The sequence below is a fragment of the Podarcis raffonei genome, chromosome 8 (genome assembly GCF_027172205.1).
Source record: "Podarcis raffonei isolate rPodRaf1 chromosome 8, rPodRaf1.pri, whole genome shotgun sequence".
NCBI classification, from domain to species: domain Eukaryota; kingdom Metazoa; phylum Chordata; class Lepidosauria; order Squamata; family Lacertidae; genus Podarcis; species Podarcis raffonei.
The window spans coordinates 74,460,574-74,479,048 of record NC_070609.1 but is presented as its reverse complement, the minus strand read 5'-3'; the positions used below and the strand labels follow the sequence as shown (position 1 = coordinate 74,479,048).

The following is an 18,475-nucleotide window of genomic DNA, read 5'->3' as shown; positions in this document are numbered from 1 at the left end:
GCTCTCACTCTTCCTTGTGAATGGTTCACTTCCCCTCTGCACGGATTAAAAGATAATCTCGGCTCTTATCACCAAGCTAAGAACATTAAAAAGCCTACTGCCTCAGGCCAGCGGCTCATTAGGTCTAGCATCCTGATCCTGTTGTTCCAGCTGGAAGATTCAGGACAAGTAAAAGCTGTTGCTTTTTCATGCGGAGCACAGTTCAACTGTGGAACTCACTGCCACAAGAGGCAGTGATGGCCACTAATGTGAATGGCTTTCCCCCCCTGCTCTCTTCTGAGGTACTAGCCATAATGGCTATACTCTGTCTCCATAATCAAAGGCAGAAATGCTTGTGAGTAGCAGTTTCTGGAAACCACTCGCTGGATCATCACCTTGTCATGGTGAGTGGGCTTGCACGTTCCTATGACCCTTGCGAGCGAAGCCGTCGGGAGTCTGGTACTCCCAGCAGGGTCTCCCAAGGCGGTAAGGTCAAAGGGGAGGAGATAGGAGACAGACAAAGAGTGATGGAAGAAGTCCTCAACAGCAGAACAGGCAGAAGATAACAAGCAGTATGTGAAGGCGGATGAAGGCTGCAGCAGATAAGAACCTGCAGGTTGTCTTGACACTCATGCCATCGGAAGACTCTGTGTTGGCCAGGGTGCACTGATCTGATGAACTGATGGGCTTGTAAAATATGCTTGGCTTGATTTGTAGCTTTAGTATAAACATGGGCTTAGGGTTGTATCCAATGCATGTCCTACTCAAGAGCAGGCCCATTGAAATTGATGGCCATGACTAATTTAGGTCTATTGATTCCAGTGCGTCTGAGTAAAATTTAGTTGCATGCAACTGATATAAGTAAAAAAACCTGCTCCTTTCCCCTTATCCAAGAGCCCATATAGAGTCCTTTTGTAGGTTCTCTATTGGTAGGAGAAAATAACAGACCAACCAGAGACTATTGAGAAGCAAAGCAGCTAGTAAGCCTGATCTTTTATTAACTGTTGCAACAGGGTGCTCCCCCACACGCAGGAGAGAGGAGGAGGACCCAGAGCCATGCGTGCAAGCCCTAATATAGACATTTTAAATTGCCCGCCCTGGAGTCCAAGACCACCCCCAGAAACAGCATACATATATCACAGAAGGGGTGTAGCCCAAGACCAGATACATCGTACCTACATCACAGAAAAGGCGGTCTACAACAGAAATCTGAGTGCTTTGTTTTTACCCTGTCTGCCAGGTTACCTGTTAATGGTCACTTGACTGAATTACCTGGGGAGCCTGGCCATTCTTTTGTAATGATAATACTTAATTCCTGAGGCAGGTCACAGGCTCAGCCTATTCACACCTTAAATTTGACCTGTAGAGAAATATTTGAGGTGACTGAAAGAGTCAAAAAGGCTTTAGGACTTTTCCTATGGGTTTCAGACATGTGGTTTATATATTTATGTGTGTGTTTGCTTGGTATATATATATATATATATATATATATATATATATATATATACACACACACACTAATAATAATAATAATAATAATAATAATAATAATAATAATAATAATAAATTTTATTTATATCCCGCCCTCTCCAGCCGAAGCCGGGCTCAGGGTGGCTAACAACAATAAAACAGTACAAAAGTACAACACAAACAACACTCTAAAATCATTCATTATAAAATTAATTAAATTCAAGTCACTGGCCACCATTGGGCCAGAGCTCCGCAAAGATTGCTGAGGGAGGGAGTCAGGCTGTGCCCTGGCCAAAGGCCTGGCGGAACAGCTCTGTCTTGCAGGCCCTGCGGAAAGATGTCAAGTCCCACAGGGCCCTAGTCTCTTGTGACAGAGTGTTCCACCAGGTCAGAGCCACAGCCCAAAAAGCCCTGGCTCTAGTTGAGGCCAGCCTAACTTCTCTGTGGCCTGGGACCTTCAAGATGTTTTTATTTGAAGACCGTAAATTTCTCTGTGGGGCATACCAGGAGAGGCGGTCCCGTAGGTACGAGGGTCCTAGGCCGTATAGGGCTTTAAAGGTTAAAACCAGCACCTTAAACCTGATCCTGTACTCCACCGGGAGCCAGTGCAGCTGATATAGCACCGGATGAATGTGCTCTCGCAGCGAAGACCCCGTAAGGAGTCTCGCTGCAGCATTCTGCACCCGCTGGAGTTATTGGGTCAGTCTTAAGGGCAGCCCCCTAGAGCGAGTTACAATAATCCAGTCTAGAGGTGACCGTCACGTGGATCACAGTGGCTAGGTCAGGGCGAGAGAGGTAAGGAGCCAACTGCTTAGCTTGGCGGAGATGGAAAAATGCCGCCTTTGTTATAGCTGCAATCTGCACCTCCATGGAAAGGGAGGTGTCGAAGATTACACCCAAACTCTTAACGGACGGTGCTGGCACTAACTGCGCCCCCGCAAGAGATGGGAGTTGCCCCCCCCAATCCCATATCGTCCCGTCCCAGCCACAGGACCTCTGTCTTCGAAGGATTTAGCTTCAACCGGCTCCCACGTAACCATCCAGCCACAGCTTCCAGACATCTGGTCAGTGTGTCTGGGGCCGAGTCAGGATGGCCATCCATCAACAGATAGAGTTGGGTGTCATCGGCATACTGATGGCAACCCAGCCCAAAACTCCGGACAAGCTGAGCGAGGGGGCGCATAAAGATGTTGAAAAGCATTGGGGAGAGTATCGCACCCTGAGGTACTCCACACACCAAGGAGTGGCGCGATGACAATTCCCCCCCAAGCGCCACCCTCTGTCCCCGACCAGAGAGAAACGAGCGCAGCCATTGAAGGACTGTGCCCTGGATCCCCATGTCGGCAAGGCGGTGGTCCAGAAGTTCGTGATCGACCATGTCGAAAGCTGCTGACAGATCTAGAAGAATCAGCAGCCCCGACCCGCCTCGATCCAGCTGTCTACGAAGATCATCTGTTAGGGCAACCAGAGCTGTCTCGGTCCCATGATCAGCGCAATACCAATAGGTTAGGGAACTCCAAGGCCCAGCCGGCCACCGCCTCCAATAGGCCTGACAGGGTGGCTGCTGGTGCGCTAGGTGGCCGGCACACCAGCCAGACAGCCAAGCTCTCCTCGGAGCCCCACACTAGGCCAACACATTCAATGCCGGGGATCGATGGTGATGGTAGAGCCCTGAAAGGACAATCTTCCCGGATTAATAATGCCACCCCTCCCCCCCGGCCCACAGTCCGTGACTGGTGGAGGACGGAGAAACCCGGGGGCGCCATCTCTTGTAAGGTAACTGTTGCCCCTTCGCGCACCCAGGTCTCCGTCACACAAGCCAGGTCGACCCCCTGCGAGATAAAGAAATCTCGCAGGGTGGCGGTTTTGTTGCCTATAGACCTGGCATTGCACAGCACCAGTGACGGAGGTGAGTAATCCTTGCTCGCCCTACCCTCGTCCCTCGGGATGAGGCGCAGATTGGAAGGGGTACGAGCATATCCATATCTCGATCCCCTTCGCCTATAACATCTGCCCCCACCACCATACCTCCCTCGCCCCTCCACGGTAGCAATCCCAAGCCTCATAGTAGCCTCCATTGATGGCAATTAATGTTATTCTTTCACAGCCTAAAACAATAAAAACTTAAAACAATAAAAACAAAAAACAAAACAACCCAGAAAACAATAAAACAATACAAATAAAAACTGCAAAAATTACAAATTCATCAAAATCTAACAAATTCCCAAGCCCACCCAAACATCCATCCCACCCCCATATATAAAAAATCTAAAGGGAAAGGAACATTTTAAAACATGTTAAAAAGAACTCTGCACCCCTCCGGGTCCTCCTGGGCAGTAGCAGCATCAGTGGCAACAACCGTCCCTGTGAGGCCCCACCTGGGCCAGATAGTGGCAGGAGCAGTCCTTGTGAGGCTTCAGGCCCCGCCTTGGGCCAGGTGGAAGTGGCAAGAGCAAGGCCCTCAGACACTCACAGGGGAGTCCTCCTATCATATATATATGACCTAAAAATTCTTATAACAAGTATAAACATGGGCTTAGGGTTGTATCCAATGCATGTCCTACTCAAGAGCAGGCCCATTGAAATTGATGGTTGCAACTAATTTAGGTCTATTGAATCCAGTGGATCTAACCTGAGTAAAATTTGGTTGCATGCAACCTTTATTATGTTTTGGGCCAATGTTAGATCTATGCCGAGTAGACCCATTGGATGGACATTGCCTTGCAGATGCAACTGGACTACAACTCCCATCATTCCCATATCCTTTGCCATGCTGGCTGGATCTGATGGGAGTTGTAGTTGGGAGGACCACAAGCTCTGCATCCTGGCTCTAAGCCATCCTTCCCTGACCCGGCAGCCTTCGGAGATATTTTAGACTACAAATGCCATGGACCCCAACCCAGTAGATGATACTTGGAAATCCAAAAAGGTTTGGAGGGCGTCGGGTTGATGGAGGCTTCTCTGAGCCCAAGATTTAGAAGTGTGTTCCAGGGAACACTGGAGTTCCTTTGAAAGCAGCATCAGGCATTCCTCAGTGAATGTGTAAGAAGGAATCCTGTTGAGTCCATCTGTCCCAGCCTCCTGTTTCCAGCAGTGGAGAGTCAGATGTCAGCCAGAAGCAGAATGCGAAAGAGAGTCTCCCACGTTGCTCTCCAACAACTACAACTGGTCTTCAAGTGGTGGTGGTGGGGAGAACGTTGCAAAAGAAGACACACGTGTCCATAAAATTTGCGCATGCTTGTCTATATGTGTAGTTGCACATTTGGAAAGAATTGCTGCAATTTAAATAGAAATATAACGCATCTCACCAGAGCAGGGCGGAGAGTGTCACCAAATGATCTGTGTGTCTGCTCAGTCCATGTGCCAACTACTGAGCGAAACTCACCACACACACACGCCTAGAATGCTGCCTTATACTGACTTAGATCATTGGCTCAGTATTGTCTACACTGACTGGCAGCAGCACTCCAGGGTTTCAGGCAGGGTTCTCTCCCAGTCCTGCCTGGAGATGCCAGGAATTGAACCTGGGACCTTCTGCATGCAACGCAGATGCTCTGCCACCAAGTTATTGACTTTCACCAGTGTAAGAAGAAATAACCCTTCTTAGAGTTATGTATCTTCTAACCAGAGAGGCTTTCAAACAGGACTCCTTCAAAGTGAGGACTCAAATGCCCTTCAAACAGCCAGCCTAGTGTTCTGCAGCATACTGCTCCTGAGCCTGGAGGTTCTACTTAGTTGTGGACTACAGCTGTTGTTGTTGTTTAGTCGTTTAGTCGTGTCTGACTCTTCATGACCCCATGCACCAGATCATGCCAGGCACTCCTGTCTTCCACTGCCTCCCACAGTTTGGTCAAACTCATGTTCGTAGCTTCGAGAACACGGTCCAACTGTCTCGTCCTCTGTCGTCCCCTTCTCCTTGTGCCCTCCATCTTTCCCAACATCAGGGTCTTTTCCAGGGAGTCTTCTTTTCTCATGAGGTGGCCAAAGTATTGAGGCCTCAGCTTCAGGATCTGTCCTTCCAATGAGCACTCAGGGCTGATTTCCTTCAGAATGGATAGGTTTGTTCTTCTTGCAGTCCATCAAAAGCATTGATTCTTTGGCGATCAGCTTTCTTTGTGGTCCAGCTCTCACTTCCATACATCACTACTGGGAAAACCATGGCTTTAACTGTATATACAAACCATACACACCATATGTTGAAAGCACATTTAAAGCATAGGCTTTTCTCAAAGAATCCTGGGAACTGTAGTTTACTCATCACAGAGCTACAATTTCCGGCACCCTTGACAGACTACAGTTCTCAGGATTCTTTGAGGAGAAGCCATGTGCTTTCAGCAAAGCAACTACTCTATTCCGAACTTAAAAATGGAAAGCGTAATGCTGGTGGTCAGCAAAAGAGGTTTAAAGACAAATCTCAAGGCAAATCTAAAAAATGTAGTATAAACACCGACAACTGGGAAACACTGGCCTGCGAGTGCTCCAGTTGGAGAACAGCCTTTACCAAATGGACTTTGAAGACACTTGAACTCAGAACGCAAGGGAGAAACGTGCTAAGAAGAAGGCACGCTTGGCAAATCCACACAGTGATCAACTCCCGCCTGGGAACCAATGTCCCCACTGTGGAAGGACGTGTGGGTCCAGAATTGGCCTCCACAGTCACTTACGGACTCATTGTTAAAACCGTGTTTATGGAAGACAATCTTACTCGGCTACGAGTGATCGCCAAAGAAGTGTATGCAGCCTGATAGATCTCCCATCTTTGAATTTCTCTAATCCACTTTGAAAGCCTTAAAGGGGAATTTTTAACTTTTCCAGATGGGGTTTTCCCATTATAACTTCTAGAGCCCTGGGGAAAGAACTCTGAAACTCTGGGGCGTTTATGTGCATGCTTGAAAAAAGTTTTCTTTTAAGAGACATCCACAACCTCTCCCCAAAAAAGACAAAATTGCAGACAGTGATTCGCCAGAGACAGATCAGCCCCAAACAGGGTTGGTCGGTGTGTAGAAACCAAGCATTTGTCTCCAGCAAAATGTTTCTCTCTGACCACACTAGTGGTGTGACGGAGCTCCAACGCGCTGCTGGAATGAATTTCGTTCGTTATTGCTCAATCCGCCCCTTTGCAAGGAGAGACGGTCTTGGCTGCCTCCTCTGCTTTCCAGCAGCAGCAAAGCAACGCTTTCCAAGAGGAGAGCGCAGATCGGGAGAGGGCCAGATTCTGCCGACTCACAACCAGCACCCTCAACTCTGACAGGCTCTCTCTGAGCCGATCAGGCAGCGTGTGCATGCGCCTCTTCCACGCCCCTTCCACAACTCTGCCAACTCGGGGTTGCTTTGTATAATGGGACGTGGGAACGCCTGCCTGCGGGAGCATGTGCTCTGCCACTGATCCTGGCTCGCAGCGCACGCCCTCCTTAAGACTGTTTGCAAACCCAGAACCTTGAAAGGAGCAAAGAGAAGCCGATCCACAAGGACAGCACGAGACAGCCATGCCCATCTCGAGGAAGTTCAGAGGGCAAACTTCACCCACTGTTGCGCTATAAAGAATATTGCTGGGTGTTCCCTGCCGCACTCAAGGTGCATGTATGTGCATATACTGAAGATCTCGCTCTCTCTATATATCTCTCTGCCTTCTTTCCATTTGGGGCATTCGCTGCAAACAGAGCAGCAACTCAGAGAACTGACAGCAGGAGCGTTTAAAATGAAGACTGAAAATCAATATACGGGCGGCGTGCCATGCGAAGGCAGGAAGGGGGTGAGTGTCTGGCTGGCAGACGACGCTGTTTCCTTTTCTTTTTCTGTGGGCATGTGGGTCGAGGGGTAAACGGGCAAAATACAGTAGAATTTTGCCAATTGCAACACAGAACCTCTTGTTTTACAACAGAATATCCCAATTTTCATGCGGAATGTTGGAGGGTGTGGACTCAGACCACAGTCTGTTTGCTGCTGGATCTTGGAGACAGGCCTGTTTTTAAGGATTTTTTTTCCACGGTGTGCTGGTGGGGGGGGGGGTGGCAGGGTCACTGCAAGACAGAAAAGGCTGAGGGTTTGGCGAAGTTCCCCTGGTCACAAAACCCCATGACATAAAGGTCCAAAAAGACACGTTGTCAGAAGAGCAGGTGGTTGTGCACTGAAAAATATTGGCATTTTATTTTTATTTTATTTTTTAGAAAAAGAGGCAATGGAGTTAGGATGTTGAGAATTTGAGGCACCTGGGTTCCAACCCTACAGACATCTTTGCACAATATTGATTGGGCAGCATTTTGGCATGCTGGCAATCAGCATCCAATGTCTGAGATTCCGTTTTCTGTAGTCTTTTAAGCACTGTGTAGTTTTTCTTCGGTTTGCAACATTCTTTTTTTGCTCCAAGCAAGGAGCCTGTGCATGCCCAACAGCACTGCAGAGAAACAAGGGAAGATAATCTGCCCTCCTAATTGTCAAAGGTGCAGACCTGCAGGGGTGGCGTGACTTGCAAACAACCCAACCCTGGGCTGGCAGGGTTTTTATTACTGCATGCATGCATCCATGAAGCAGCAGGCAGTTCCACAGGTGTGCTTTGAATCTCTTCACTGCTGACTGGTGATGCATGGTTTGGGTCACAGCCCTCAGAGAATGCATTGTTGGTCTGCGCAGAGGGCAGAGACATCTTGAGCCAACCCTAGGTAAAGGTAAAGGGACCCCTGACCATTAGGTCTAGTTGCTGATGACTCTGGGGTTACAGCGCTCATCTCGCTATATTGGCCGGGGGAGCCGGCGTACAGCTTCCAGGTCATGTGGCCAGCATGACTAAGCCGCTTCTGTCAAACCAGAGCAGCACACAGAAACGCCGTTTACCTTCCTGCCAGAGTGGTACCTATTTATCTACTTGCACTTTGACGTGCTTTCGAACTGCTAGGTTGGCAGGAGCAGAGACTGAGCAACGGGAGCTCACCCTGTTGCGGGGATTCGAACCGCTGACCTTCTGATCGGCAAGCCCTAGGCTCTGTGATTTAACCCACAGCGCCACCTGCGTCCCATTTGAGCCAACCCTACAGACCCATAAATGTGAGCTTGAGACCCAGGAGCCGTTTGTCAATGCCAGAATGCCCAGCCTAAAACATGTGAAGTGAGTGCCTCTGAGCATGTACTGAGTTCCTAGTATTTAGTTCTTAAAGGGAGACTTTCCAGAGCCTGATTTTAGGCAGTTACGCTTTCTGGCCTGGATGCTCGACCCACCCCAAGCCTGTAGAGGTTGGATGTACCAATTTGGTAATGCATTCTGCACATGCTCAGAGTGTCCCATTCTACCAAGAATAAATGTTGCACTTTTGCATGCCGTGGTATGTAACTTACCCATGAGAGATGCAGAAATGGCAAGCCAGCTGTGCACATTGCATAAGAAATAAGTATTTATTCTGCACTAAAGTTGGCATCGGCCCCATACCTTTTCAAAATACCCGGAGGTCTCTTGTGTAGAAGATGACAAAGACATGCAAGGCTGCCTTCACACTGTACATTTAAAGAGCGTGGCTTCCTCACAGAGTATCCTGGGAACTGTAGCTCACAGCGCCCTTAACAAACTACTGCCCCAACCAGCATAGCCAATGGTCAGGAAGGACGCGAGTTGCAATTGAAGATAATTGCTCCATGGACAGTAGACCAGTCACTGGAAGTCGCTGAAAGCTAGAAGTGCAAAGGACTTTAACATCAGCTGAACCAGAATGACTGAAAGACTCCATAATTCAAGAGAGTAAAACCACGTTCGCACCATTCATTCATGCTACGGTACCATTTAAACAGTCGTGGCTTCCCCCATAGAAACCTGGGGACTGCAGTTTGTTCAAGGTGCTGAGAGTTGTTAGGAGACTCCCTATTCCCCGTTTAAAGTGGTATGATACTGCTTTAAATGTACAGTGTGAATGTGGCCTAAGGCTGTGCATATACTGAATTTTTAAAGCACATTGTTCCCCCTTAAGAATGCTGGGAACCGTAGTTCACCCCCTTGGAACTATAGTTCCCAGCACCCTTAACAAACTACAGATCCCAGAATTGGTTTTTTTGGGGGGGGAATCATGTACTTTAAATGTGTGGTGTGCCCATGTATGTTCTCTCCTGAGAGCAAATCGATCAGAAGGACTTAAGTGGAGGAAGACTGATTGCATTTAAAAACTGACAGAAACCTCTTTTTGGTGAGAGCCATTCAACAATGGAACCAGTTACAGTACCTAGGAATTGGTGTTGGGTCTCACTTAAGAATATAAGAGGAGCCCTGCAGGATCAGGCCAAGAGCCCATATAGTCCAACATCCTGCTCTTGCCAGTTGCCTTTGGGGAACCCTCAAGCAGGCCTGAGCACTTGAGGGCTGTCCCAAGTTGATAGCTGTCATTGCCTTCTGTGGGAGGGAGTTCCATAGATTAACATGTTACAGAAAAATCTAGGTGCGAGGCTGCTCAGTCACCCAGCTCGTCAGGCAGAGCCCGCGGGTTCCTGTGGAATAAAGGAAGGAGTCCAGCCACCAATTGGAGCAAATAGCTGTAGACCAAAGTTTATTGTGCAACAGGTTGATAGAGGAATTTTGAATCCCGAGGATGGGGTGACAAGGACTTTTAAAAGCTTCTATCTTATCCCAGCATACAGTTCATTAAGCATCATCACTGCATCATTGCTACATCAGAAAAGGGGAAGGTTATACATGATTAACATAGGAGGAATGTGTTGGGGCAACAGGCGGATACAGGATATGTATTGGGAAGTACCATATTTTTTGCACCATATAAGTACCATATAGTACCATATGGTACCATAAGTACCATATAAGACTCACTTTTTCCCTCCTAAAAAGTAAGGGGAAATGTGTGCATGCATTATGGAGCGAATGCAGGCTGCACAGCTACAGTGGTGCCTCGCAAGACAAAATTAATTCGTTCTGTGAGTTTCTTCGTCTTGCGGATTTTTCGTCTTGCGAAGCACTGATGCACCCTGGTACTGTACTCCTTTTATAATGGGATAGCGGGCAAAGCACAAAGCGGGTCGCTCCCCAGCAGGAGGAGTTTCCCCAGCCTGGAGGATCTGTTGCCGGGAAGAGGCAAAGACACCCCCTCCCACCTCCCCACGAAAACAGCCCACCTTCCTCTGTCGCCAAGCCTTGCCGCGTCTTCGCTCCGCCAAACCGCGTCCCACATCAAAGCCCCAGCCCGCTCCTCTCCCTCTCTCTCCACGAGGTGCCAAAGGAAGTTCGAGCCCAGGAACCGAGGGCAGACGCACGAAGCACCCGGCGCGGACTCTCCCTTGCTCCCCCCGTTACCTTGCGCCACGCCGCCGGGCTCCCCACAGTCTCGGCAGCTGCTCCCGGCTTCTTCCCACCCCCGCAAAGGCGCCTTCGCGGCGGCCAAGCGCAGTGGATGCCTCCTCCTCCTTGGTCCCCCTCCTCCTGCCTTCGCGCAGTTAGGGCAAAATGGAGCAGCCATGTGGGGAGGGGGAGAGAGAGAGAGAGGCAGAGGCGGCGCAGAGACCCAGCCAGATCTGCTGGATCCCAGCCCACCTGCCTCCTCTGTGCCCTCTCCAGAAGAGGACTACATAATTGTCGTGCTCGCGATTGCACTTGGAAGAGATTTGCTCCCGCTCTTTTCTTGCCTTGCGTTCATTCGCGGAGCGAGATGCTCTCCTTCCCCAAGGCTGAAACTGGAAAAGGTAGGTCGCTCCCTCGCTCACTCCCTGCCAGCCCAGTTCCCGCTTCAAACTTGGTACAGTATTAACGGTTTTAAGAAAAAGGAAACAAACTCGCAAGACGTTTCGTCTTGCGAAGCAAGCCCATAGGGAAATTCGTTTTGCGAAGCAACTCAAAAAACGAAAAACTCTTTCGTCTAGCGAGTTTTTTGTCTTACGAGGCATTCGTCTTGCGAGGTACCACTGTATCCCGGAAGCCAGAACAGCAAGCGGGATCGCTGCTTTCGCTGCACAGCGATCCCTCTTACTGTTCTGGCTTCTGGGATTCAGAATTTTTTTTTTCTTGTTTTCCTCCTCCCAAAACTAGGTGCGTCTTACGGTCTTATAGAGCGAAAAATACGGTACATTCTAAGCACCTACTACAAAGGGACAATAGGACTTTGGTCTGCATAGTCTGCCACCACCTTTGAGTATCTTCCCATGGGTACATGACCTCCCGCTTGAGGGATTATGGCGGGGACCAAGTGGTTTCCAAGTCCTTGGCCAACGAAGCAAATTGGCGGTGGAATGAAGGAAACTGGCAAAGGAGTTGATTTTATATGATTTTTAAAGCTAGGTAACTTCCCTGAGCTGTCAAGTCGAAATGATACATTTATGCATAATAGTTGTAACATTTAACAACTTTAAAGATGTGCCCCGCCCCCCTATAATTTCTGTAGCAAACTTTGTGCTGCGCAAAGAAGCACTTTTCTTTTATGTGTCTTGAATCTTCGAACATTCAGCTTCCTTGGAGAGAGGGAGAAAAAACTTTCCCTGAACCGAAAAAATCCCAAATGCTGCAACCATCTAACTGTTGCAGTTAGGGAGGCAATGTGCCAGCAATAAATCTGCCTTCAAGGGGCTTGGGTGGGCGCCAGAATACGTCAAACGGGGGGGGGGCAGGGAGGGGGTGGAGCAGAGAGAGCAGAGAGGTCAACTGTGGTCATTGGGAAGGCCTGGGTCCTCAATGGAAAATATGATCCGCCTTCCTGGAAGACGGGGAACGAAACTCTTTATGCCCTGGCAGTGTTTTAAAAAGCCCCCAGCTGCAACCTTGGCCAGAAGCGCCACGTTGTTTATAGGCTGGTACCTTGTGATGTGGAAGGATCTTTCGGAACGTGCGTGGAAAGGTCATCCATCCTTCTGAAATTGTTCAGCCAGAAATACAGGACTTTTTTTACGGGGGGTGGGGGGTGGGAGGGAGTGATGGAAAAAGCCAGAACGCTTGCCTTTCCAATATTTTCTCCATGTCTTTGCTTTTTAAATGTTGGTGAGTTTGGATCTGCATGTCACTCTGGGGCTTTTTAAAAAGAGAAAGCAATGAATGAATGAAATGAATAATCCTAATACAGTAGTAAAAGGTAAAGGGACCCCTGACCATTAGGTCCAGTCGTGACCGACTCTGGGGTTGCGGTGCTCATCTCGCTTTACTGGCTGAGGGAGCCAGCGTACAGCTTCCGGGTAATGTGGCCAGCATGACTAAGCTGCTTCTGGCGAACCAGAGCAGCGCACGGAAACGCCGTTTACCTTCCCGCAGGAGCAGTACCTATTTATCTACTTGCACTTTGACATGCTTTCGAACTGCTAGGTTGGCAGGAGCAGGGCTGAGCAACGGGAGCTCACCCCGTCACGGGGATTCAAACCGCCGACCTTCTGATCGGCAAGTCCTAGGCTCTGTGGTTTAACCCACAGTGCCACCCGTGTCAATACAACTCGGGTTAAGTACTTAATTCGTTCTGGAGGTCCGTTCTTCACCTGAAACTGTTCTTAACCTGAAGCACCACTTTAGCTAATGGGGCCTCCTGCTGCCGCTGCGCCGCTGGAGCACGATTTCTGATCTCATCCTGAAGCAAAGTTCCTAACCTGAAGCACTATTTCTGGGTTAGCGGAGTCTGTAACCTGAAGCGTATGTAACCTGAGGTACCACTGTAATGGCTCAAAGAAAAAGGGAGCCGGTCTTGTAAGGTAAGCCAGGCTAAGAGATCAAGCCTGGCTCAAGGTCACTGAGTGAGTGTCATGGCTGAGTATGGATGTGTAGATATTTTCCAGCTTTGCAGGTGATTGAGCATTTGGGTCCCTTCCAACTCTATAATTCTATTAACTTCACATGGGACTGCAGATCCATCCTTTTGGACCCGTACATGAAAAGTTAAGCTGCCATTTCTCATCACAGCACTGTGCTGTTTTGTACAGTTGGTAACAGATGTCAGGGCAACGGTGTTCCTCTAGCTTTTTCCTAACCTAAGCCATACTTTCCTGGTTTTTCAAACAGGATTAAATAGGTTCTTGCAGGGTAAATGATTAATTAATGTAGAAGGTTTGCCTTCAATATGGGACAGAAACGTTTCTGGCCCAAGGGCCGCATTCCCCTCTGGGCAACCTTCCGAGGGCCAAATGCCAGTGGTGGGTGTGGCCAGAGACAAAAGTGGGTGGGGCAATGAATGGCCTTTTTTTAACCTTTTGTGTACAAGGCTAGTTCCTGCAAATACTGTCCTCCTTCTAAGCAAGAGGCATGATCAGAGTTCAAGGACACATTCCCAGCTGGGGGTGTGGTCTTGGGGTGTGAATCAGAGCCGGCAAAGGGGGCGTGGCTTGGGGAAAGTTCTGAGGGCCAGATAAGAGAGGCGAGGAGGGCCACATGTGGTTCCTTGCTCTTTGCACTTTTGGGATAAGGAAGGACACTTCCTGGGCTGATTTTAGGAAGCTGGTTGACTCTCCAACCACTCTTGCCTCTTCTTGCCTGCAGAGAATGACCCTCGTCCTCAGCTTGGTGACCTTCGTGGCTGCCTTTGGTTCATCTTTCCAGTACGGCTACAACGTCTCCGTGATAAACTCTCCAGAACTGGTAGGTAGAGTCTCTGTGCTCGCTCACACCTTTCCCGCTTTGCATCACCGGAGGCCAGAGATCCCTTTCTCCTCATGCAGATGGGCCATCGCAATAAACTTGCTGATTTAATGCTGCATTTTACAATGTTGCAACCCACCCACCCTGTGACCTTAGGACTGGAAAGTATTAATAATAATATAAAGACGTTCTTTGTTGATAGAACTTTGAGCACCATCAACCAGAAATGGTGAACGTTGACACGGTTTACATCAGGTAAAGGGGAAGCTGTGGCCTCCCAGAGGTTGTTGTACTCCAATACCCATCATTCAGAGCGACCAGTCCTCATGGATGATGGGTTCTGTAGTTCCACAACATCCGGAAATCTTCAGGTTCCCTGTTCCTGGCTTACTTAGAAGAGGGCATTGTTAATGAACCTGTTATACCTCTCTTCTTCCAGTTCATGAAAGCTTTTTACAACGAAACCTACTTTGAAAGGAATGGGGAGTACATGAGCAAGGACATGATGACAGCCCTCTGGTCGATCACAGTGTCCTTCTTCCCGCTTGGAGGGTTCTTTGGGTCGCTTTTGGTTGGCCCCATGGTGAACAAATGCGGCAGGTAAGAAAAGCGTGATTCTGGCTCACATTGCTGGTTGTGGTGTGATGCAGATGGGGTGCAAAGCAAGGGCAGCCAGGATAGGGCCTTCTAGATGTTGTTGCCCTAAAGGGTTTACAACTTCCCATGGCTCCTGGGAGCACCAGCCAGAAAGGAGTCTCTCTCCTGCTCCTGTCTCTGCATGAGTGCCGTCTCTGACTTTTTATTATGACTGATTGAAACAGTCCTGGGGACCTGGGGACCGCACCAGATTCTTGTTGTCGGACTCTGCTGCAAAAGTTCCAAATATTGGTAGAGGAATTCAAGAGTGGCTTGTGAGAGCCATGCGGTTGAGCTGGAGCAACCAGCTCAAACCTCTTTCCAAGCTGAGCTTCTCAGGTAGACTGGGGAAGAACAAAGGCTTGCTTACCTACTGTATTTTTCACTCCATAAGACGCACCCGGCCATAAGACGCACCTAGTTTTAGAGGAGGAGAACAAGAAAAAAAATATTCTCTCCTTCTCTGCGCAGCGCCTCTCCAGCAAAGCAGGAGGAGAAATGGAAGGGGTTCTGTTTCTCCTCCCGCTTTGCTGAAGGGGCGCTGTGCAGAGAGGGAAAGCGAAGCGAAGTCAGAACAGCAAAAGGGATCGCTGTGCAGCGAAAGCAGCGATCCCTCTTGCTGTTCTGGCTTCTGGGATAGCCGTGCCACGCCTCTTCAGGGCAGGGGGAGCGTTCCTCCCGCTGCCCTGAAGAGGCTTCATGCAGCTATCCCTGAAGCCAGGAGAGCAAGAGGGATCAGTGTGCACCAATCCCTCTTGCTCTCCTGGCTTCAGGGATAGCCGTGCAGCCTGCATTCACTCCATAAGACACACACAATTTCCCCTTACTTTTTAGGAGGGGAAAAGTGCATCTTATAGATGCACGGTATTTCCTCTCAAGGTGAGGGGAAGTGACCTAGGCTAAGCCTGGCAGGACAACTTACTCTACTATGGCATTAACCATTAACTTAAGCATGTTGGTTATATGAGATTGGTTATCCCACACCTCCCTCCCTCCCTCCCTTCCTTCCCAGAAAGGGCACCTTACTGATCAACAACATCTTCTCCATCATCCCTGCAATTCTCATGGGAGCCTCCAAAGTGGCAAAGACTTTCGAAGTGATCATCGTCTGTCGGATCATCATTGGCATCTGTGCAGGTGAGCACAGCAGAGCACCTGAGCACCTGTCTCAAGTTACCTTCTTAAGAAGGCCTTCCTTTCTGGGACCTCTATCCAGACCGTTCCTCTGGGGTGGGTTCGGATACGCTGCACCTTTTTGTTGCCGTTCCCAGATTCATCTGCATTTGTCTTGCTGTCTTTTCCACCAGGCTTGTCTTCCAACGTTGTCCCCATGTACCTTGGAGAGCTGTCTCCCAAAAACCTAAGGGGGGCCGTGGGAGTGGTCCCGCAGCTCTTCATCACCATCGGGATCCTCGCTGCTCAGATTCTGGGCATGCGGATGATCCTCGGAAGCACAGAAGGTAAATGAGGAATGCGTCAAATTTCCTGCTCCAATAGCATTTTATTTATCTGTTTAAAGGTAAAGGACCCCGGACCATTAGGTCCAGTCGTGGCCGACTCTGGGGTTGCAGTGCTCATCTCGCTTTATTGGCCGAGGGAGCCGGCGTACAGCTTCCGGGTCATGTGGCCAGCATGACTAAGCCGCTTCTGGCGAACCAGAGCAGCGCACGGAAATGCCGTTTACCTTCCCACCAGAGTGGTACCTATTTATCTACTTGCACTTTGACGTGCTTTCGAACTGCTAGGTTGGCAGGAGCAGGGACTGAGCAACGGGAGCTCACCCCGTTATGGGGATTCAAACCGCTGACCTTCTGATCGGCAAGTCCTAGGCTCTGTGGTTTAACCCACAGCGCCACCTGCGTCCCTATTTTTTTTTTAAAAAAAATATTTTATTTAGGATTTTCTTGTTTTACAAAAGTGTAATGCCTCGTATTTTTTTTTCCCCATGTAACATTTTTACAAATCCGTTTCATTTGTTGAGGCATTAGGGGGAGAAGAGAAAAAAAAGGAAAAAGAAAGGGGGGTGGAGAGAGGGAAGATGGATGGGGGTGGGGTCGGGTGGCGGTGTTTCTATTATGCTTAGTGTCTGCGTCCCTATTTATCTGTTTAGAGAGGCTTTTTTTAAAATAAAAAACAACCCTGCTCTTCAGTCAAAGAGGCTCCCAGAACTGCTTGCATTAAAAAAAAACAAGAATAAGACAAGCTACCTAGTTCCCAGAATTGCAATCTAAAATACATGACACAAAAGAGGAAAGGGATAGGGAGGGAGGAGGGAAAGTAGAGTGAAAATAGTTGCAGAATGTGGGGGATTGAATAAATTTGTGGAGGGCAAAGCTGCATACAGCTACTAGCCACAATGACTTGCGTTCTGCCTCCACCGGCATAATCATAAGCCTCTAAATGCCCAAAGCCCTGGAGTTACTGCCTGCCAGTGTAGACAATACTGACCTCAATGGACCTATGACCTGACTCAGTGTAAGAGAGCTTCCTGTGTCCAACAGGCTGCTATTATTATCTTGTGAACTACCCTGAGATATTATGACGAACGGTGGTATAGAAGTCTAATAAATAAATGGAAATAAAAATAGATGACTGACTTGCGCAGCACGTAGTTAAACTGTGGAATTGGCTTCTGCAGGAGGCAGCAGTGACCACCAATCAGAATGGCTTTGAGAGAGGATTAGACACATTCCAGGAGGTCAAGTCTCTAGACTGCTAATAGCCACAGTGGCCATGTTCTTCCTCCACTGCACCCAAGGCAGTAATGCTTCTGAATTCCAGTTGCTGGGAATCGCAAGAGGGCTTCTCATAATAGGCATCTGGTTTGGCCGCTGTGGGAACAGGGTGATGCGGGTGACACTGTGGTCTAAACCACTGAGCCTCTTGGGCTTGCCAATCAGAAGGTCGGCGGTTCGAATCCATGCAATGGGATGAGCTGCCGTTGCTCTTTCCCAGCTCCTGCCAACCTAGCAGTTCAAAAGCACACCAGTGCAAGTAGATAAATAGGTACCGCTGCAGCGGGAAGGTAAACGGCATTTCCGTGCACTCTAGTTTCCGTCACAGTGTCCCGTTGAGCCAGAAGCAGTTCAGTTCTGCTGGCCACATGACCCGGAAAGCTGTCTGTGGACAAATGCCGGCTCCCTCGGCCTGAAAGCGAGATGAGTGCCACAACCCCATAGTCACCTTTGACTGGACTTAACTGTCCAGGGGTCCTTTTTCCCCCTCTCTTTTTTTACCTTTAGCCTGATCCAGCAAGCTCTTTTCATGTGTCTTATCCTGTTGCAGGCATAGCAACATTTCTCTTTTTTCTCATGTTGCAGGCTGGCCAATTCTGTTGGGTCTAACTGGGATCCCTGCAGTACTGCAGCTTTTCCTGCTTCCCTTTTTCCCTGAGAGTCCCAGGTACCTGCTGATCCAGAAGGGAGATGAAGCGAGTGCCAAAGCAGGTAAAACACCTACTTATAAGATACACTCTCAAATGGAGGGAGGCCTTAAGCTACTGAAGGTAATGGGGACCTTTATATTTCCAGCTGTCCTTTGTCAACAAAAAAATTGCCGCTGTTTTTTGTGTTGAATATATGTTATATGGTAATTTATGGACCTAATAGCTATCTAAAGCCATTTGCACATGTTGTCATGCAACCAGTCCATGCAGAATGTAGGCACCCTAAATATAGAAATGAGCAAACCAGTGATATTTTAGGGAGCAGGCTAGCAGGCGGGGCCCATTACTTACATCATAGGAGCCTACACAACACAAAACACTGTTGCTGTATGTAGGTTTTATTTTACTTGTTTTTTGTCTTATATTTTGGAAATGTACATCCAGTTTTTTTTCTTCAAAAATTTTTGGCGCCCCCAAGA

At 48.7% G+C, this 18,475-nt stretch overlaps 2 protein-coding genes across 3 annotated transcripts in view; both read left to right on the top strand.

Moving 5' to 3' along the window:
* Nucleotides 1-18,475, top strand: part of ENO1 (enolase 1) — a 167,372-nt gene that overhangs the window by 78,294 nt on the left and 70,603 nt on the right. The gene's annotated exons all lie outside the window — the stretch shown is intronic.
* LOC128419761 (solute carrier family 2, facilitated glucose transporter member 5-like) overlaps nt 1-18,475 on the top strand; it is a 45,812-nt gene that overhangs the window by 15,869 nt on the left and 11,468 nt on the right. The window contains exons 1-6 of one of the 2 annotated variants that reach the window (XM_053400855.1): nt 6,571-7,201; nt 13,877-13,975; nt 14,415-14,575; nt 15,624-15,748; nt 15,919-16,071; nt 17,932-18,057. In XM_053400855.1, coding sequence (XP_053256830.1) covers nt 7,028-7,201; nt 13,877-13,975; nt 14,415-14,575; nt 15,624-15,748; nt 15,919-16,071; nt 17,932-18,057 — 838 coding nt within the window. In that variant the 5' untranslated portion in view covers nt 6,571-7,027. Of the gene's footprint in view, nt 1-6,570; nt 7,202-13,876; nt 13,976-14,414; nt 14,576-15,623; nt 15,749-15,918; nt 16,072-17,931; nt 18,058-18,475 lie in introns of those variants that run through there. The other variant, XM_053400856.1, reaches the window with a different exon arrangement.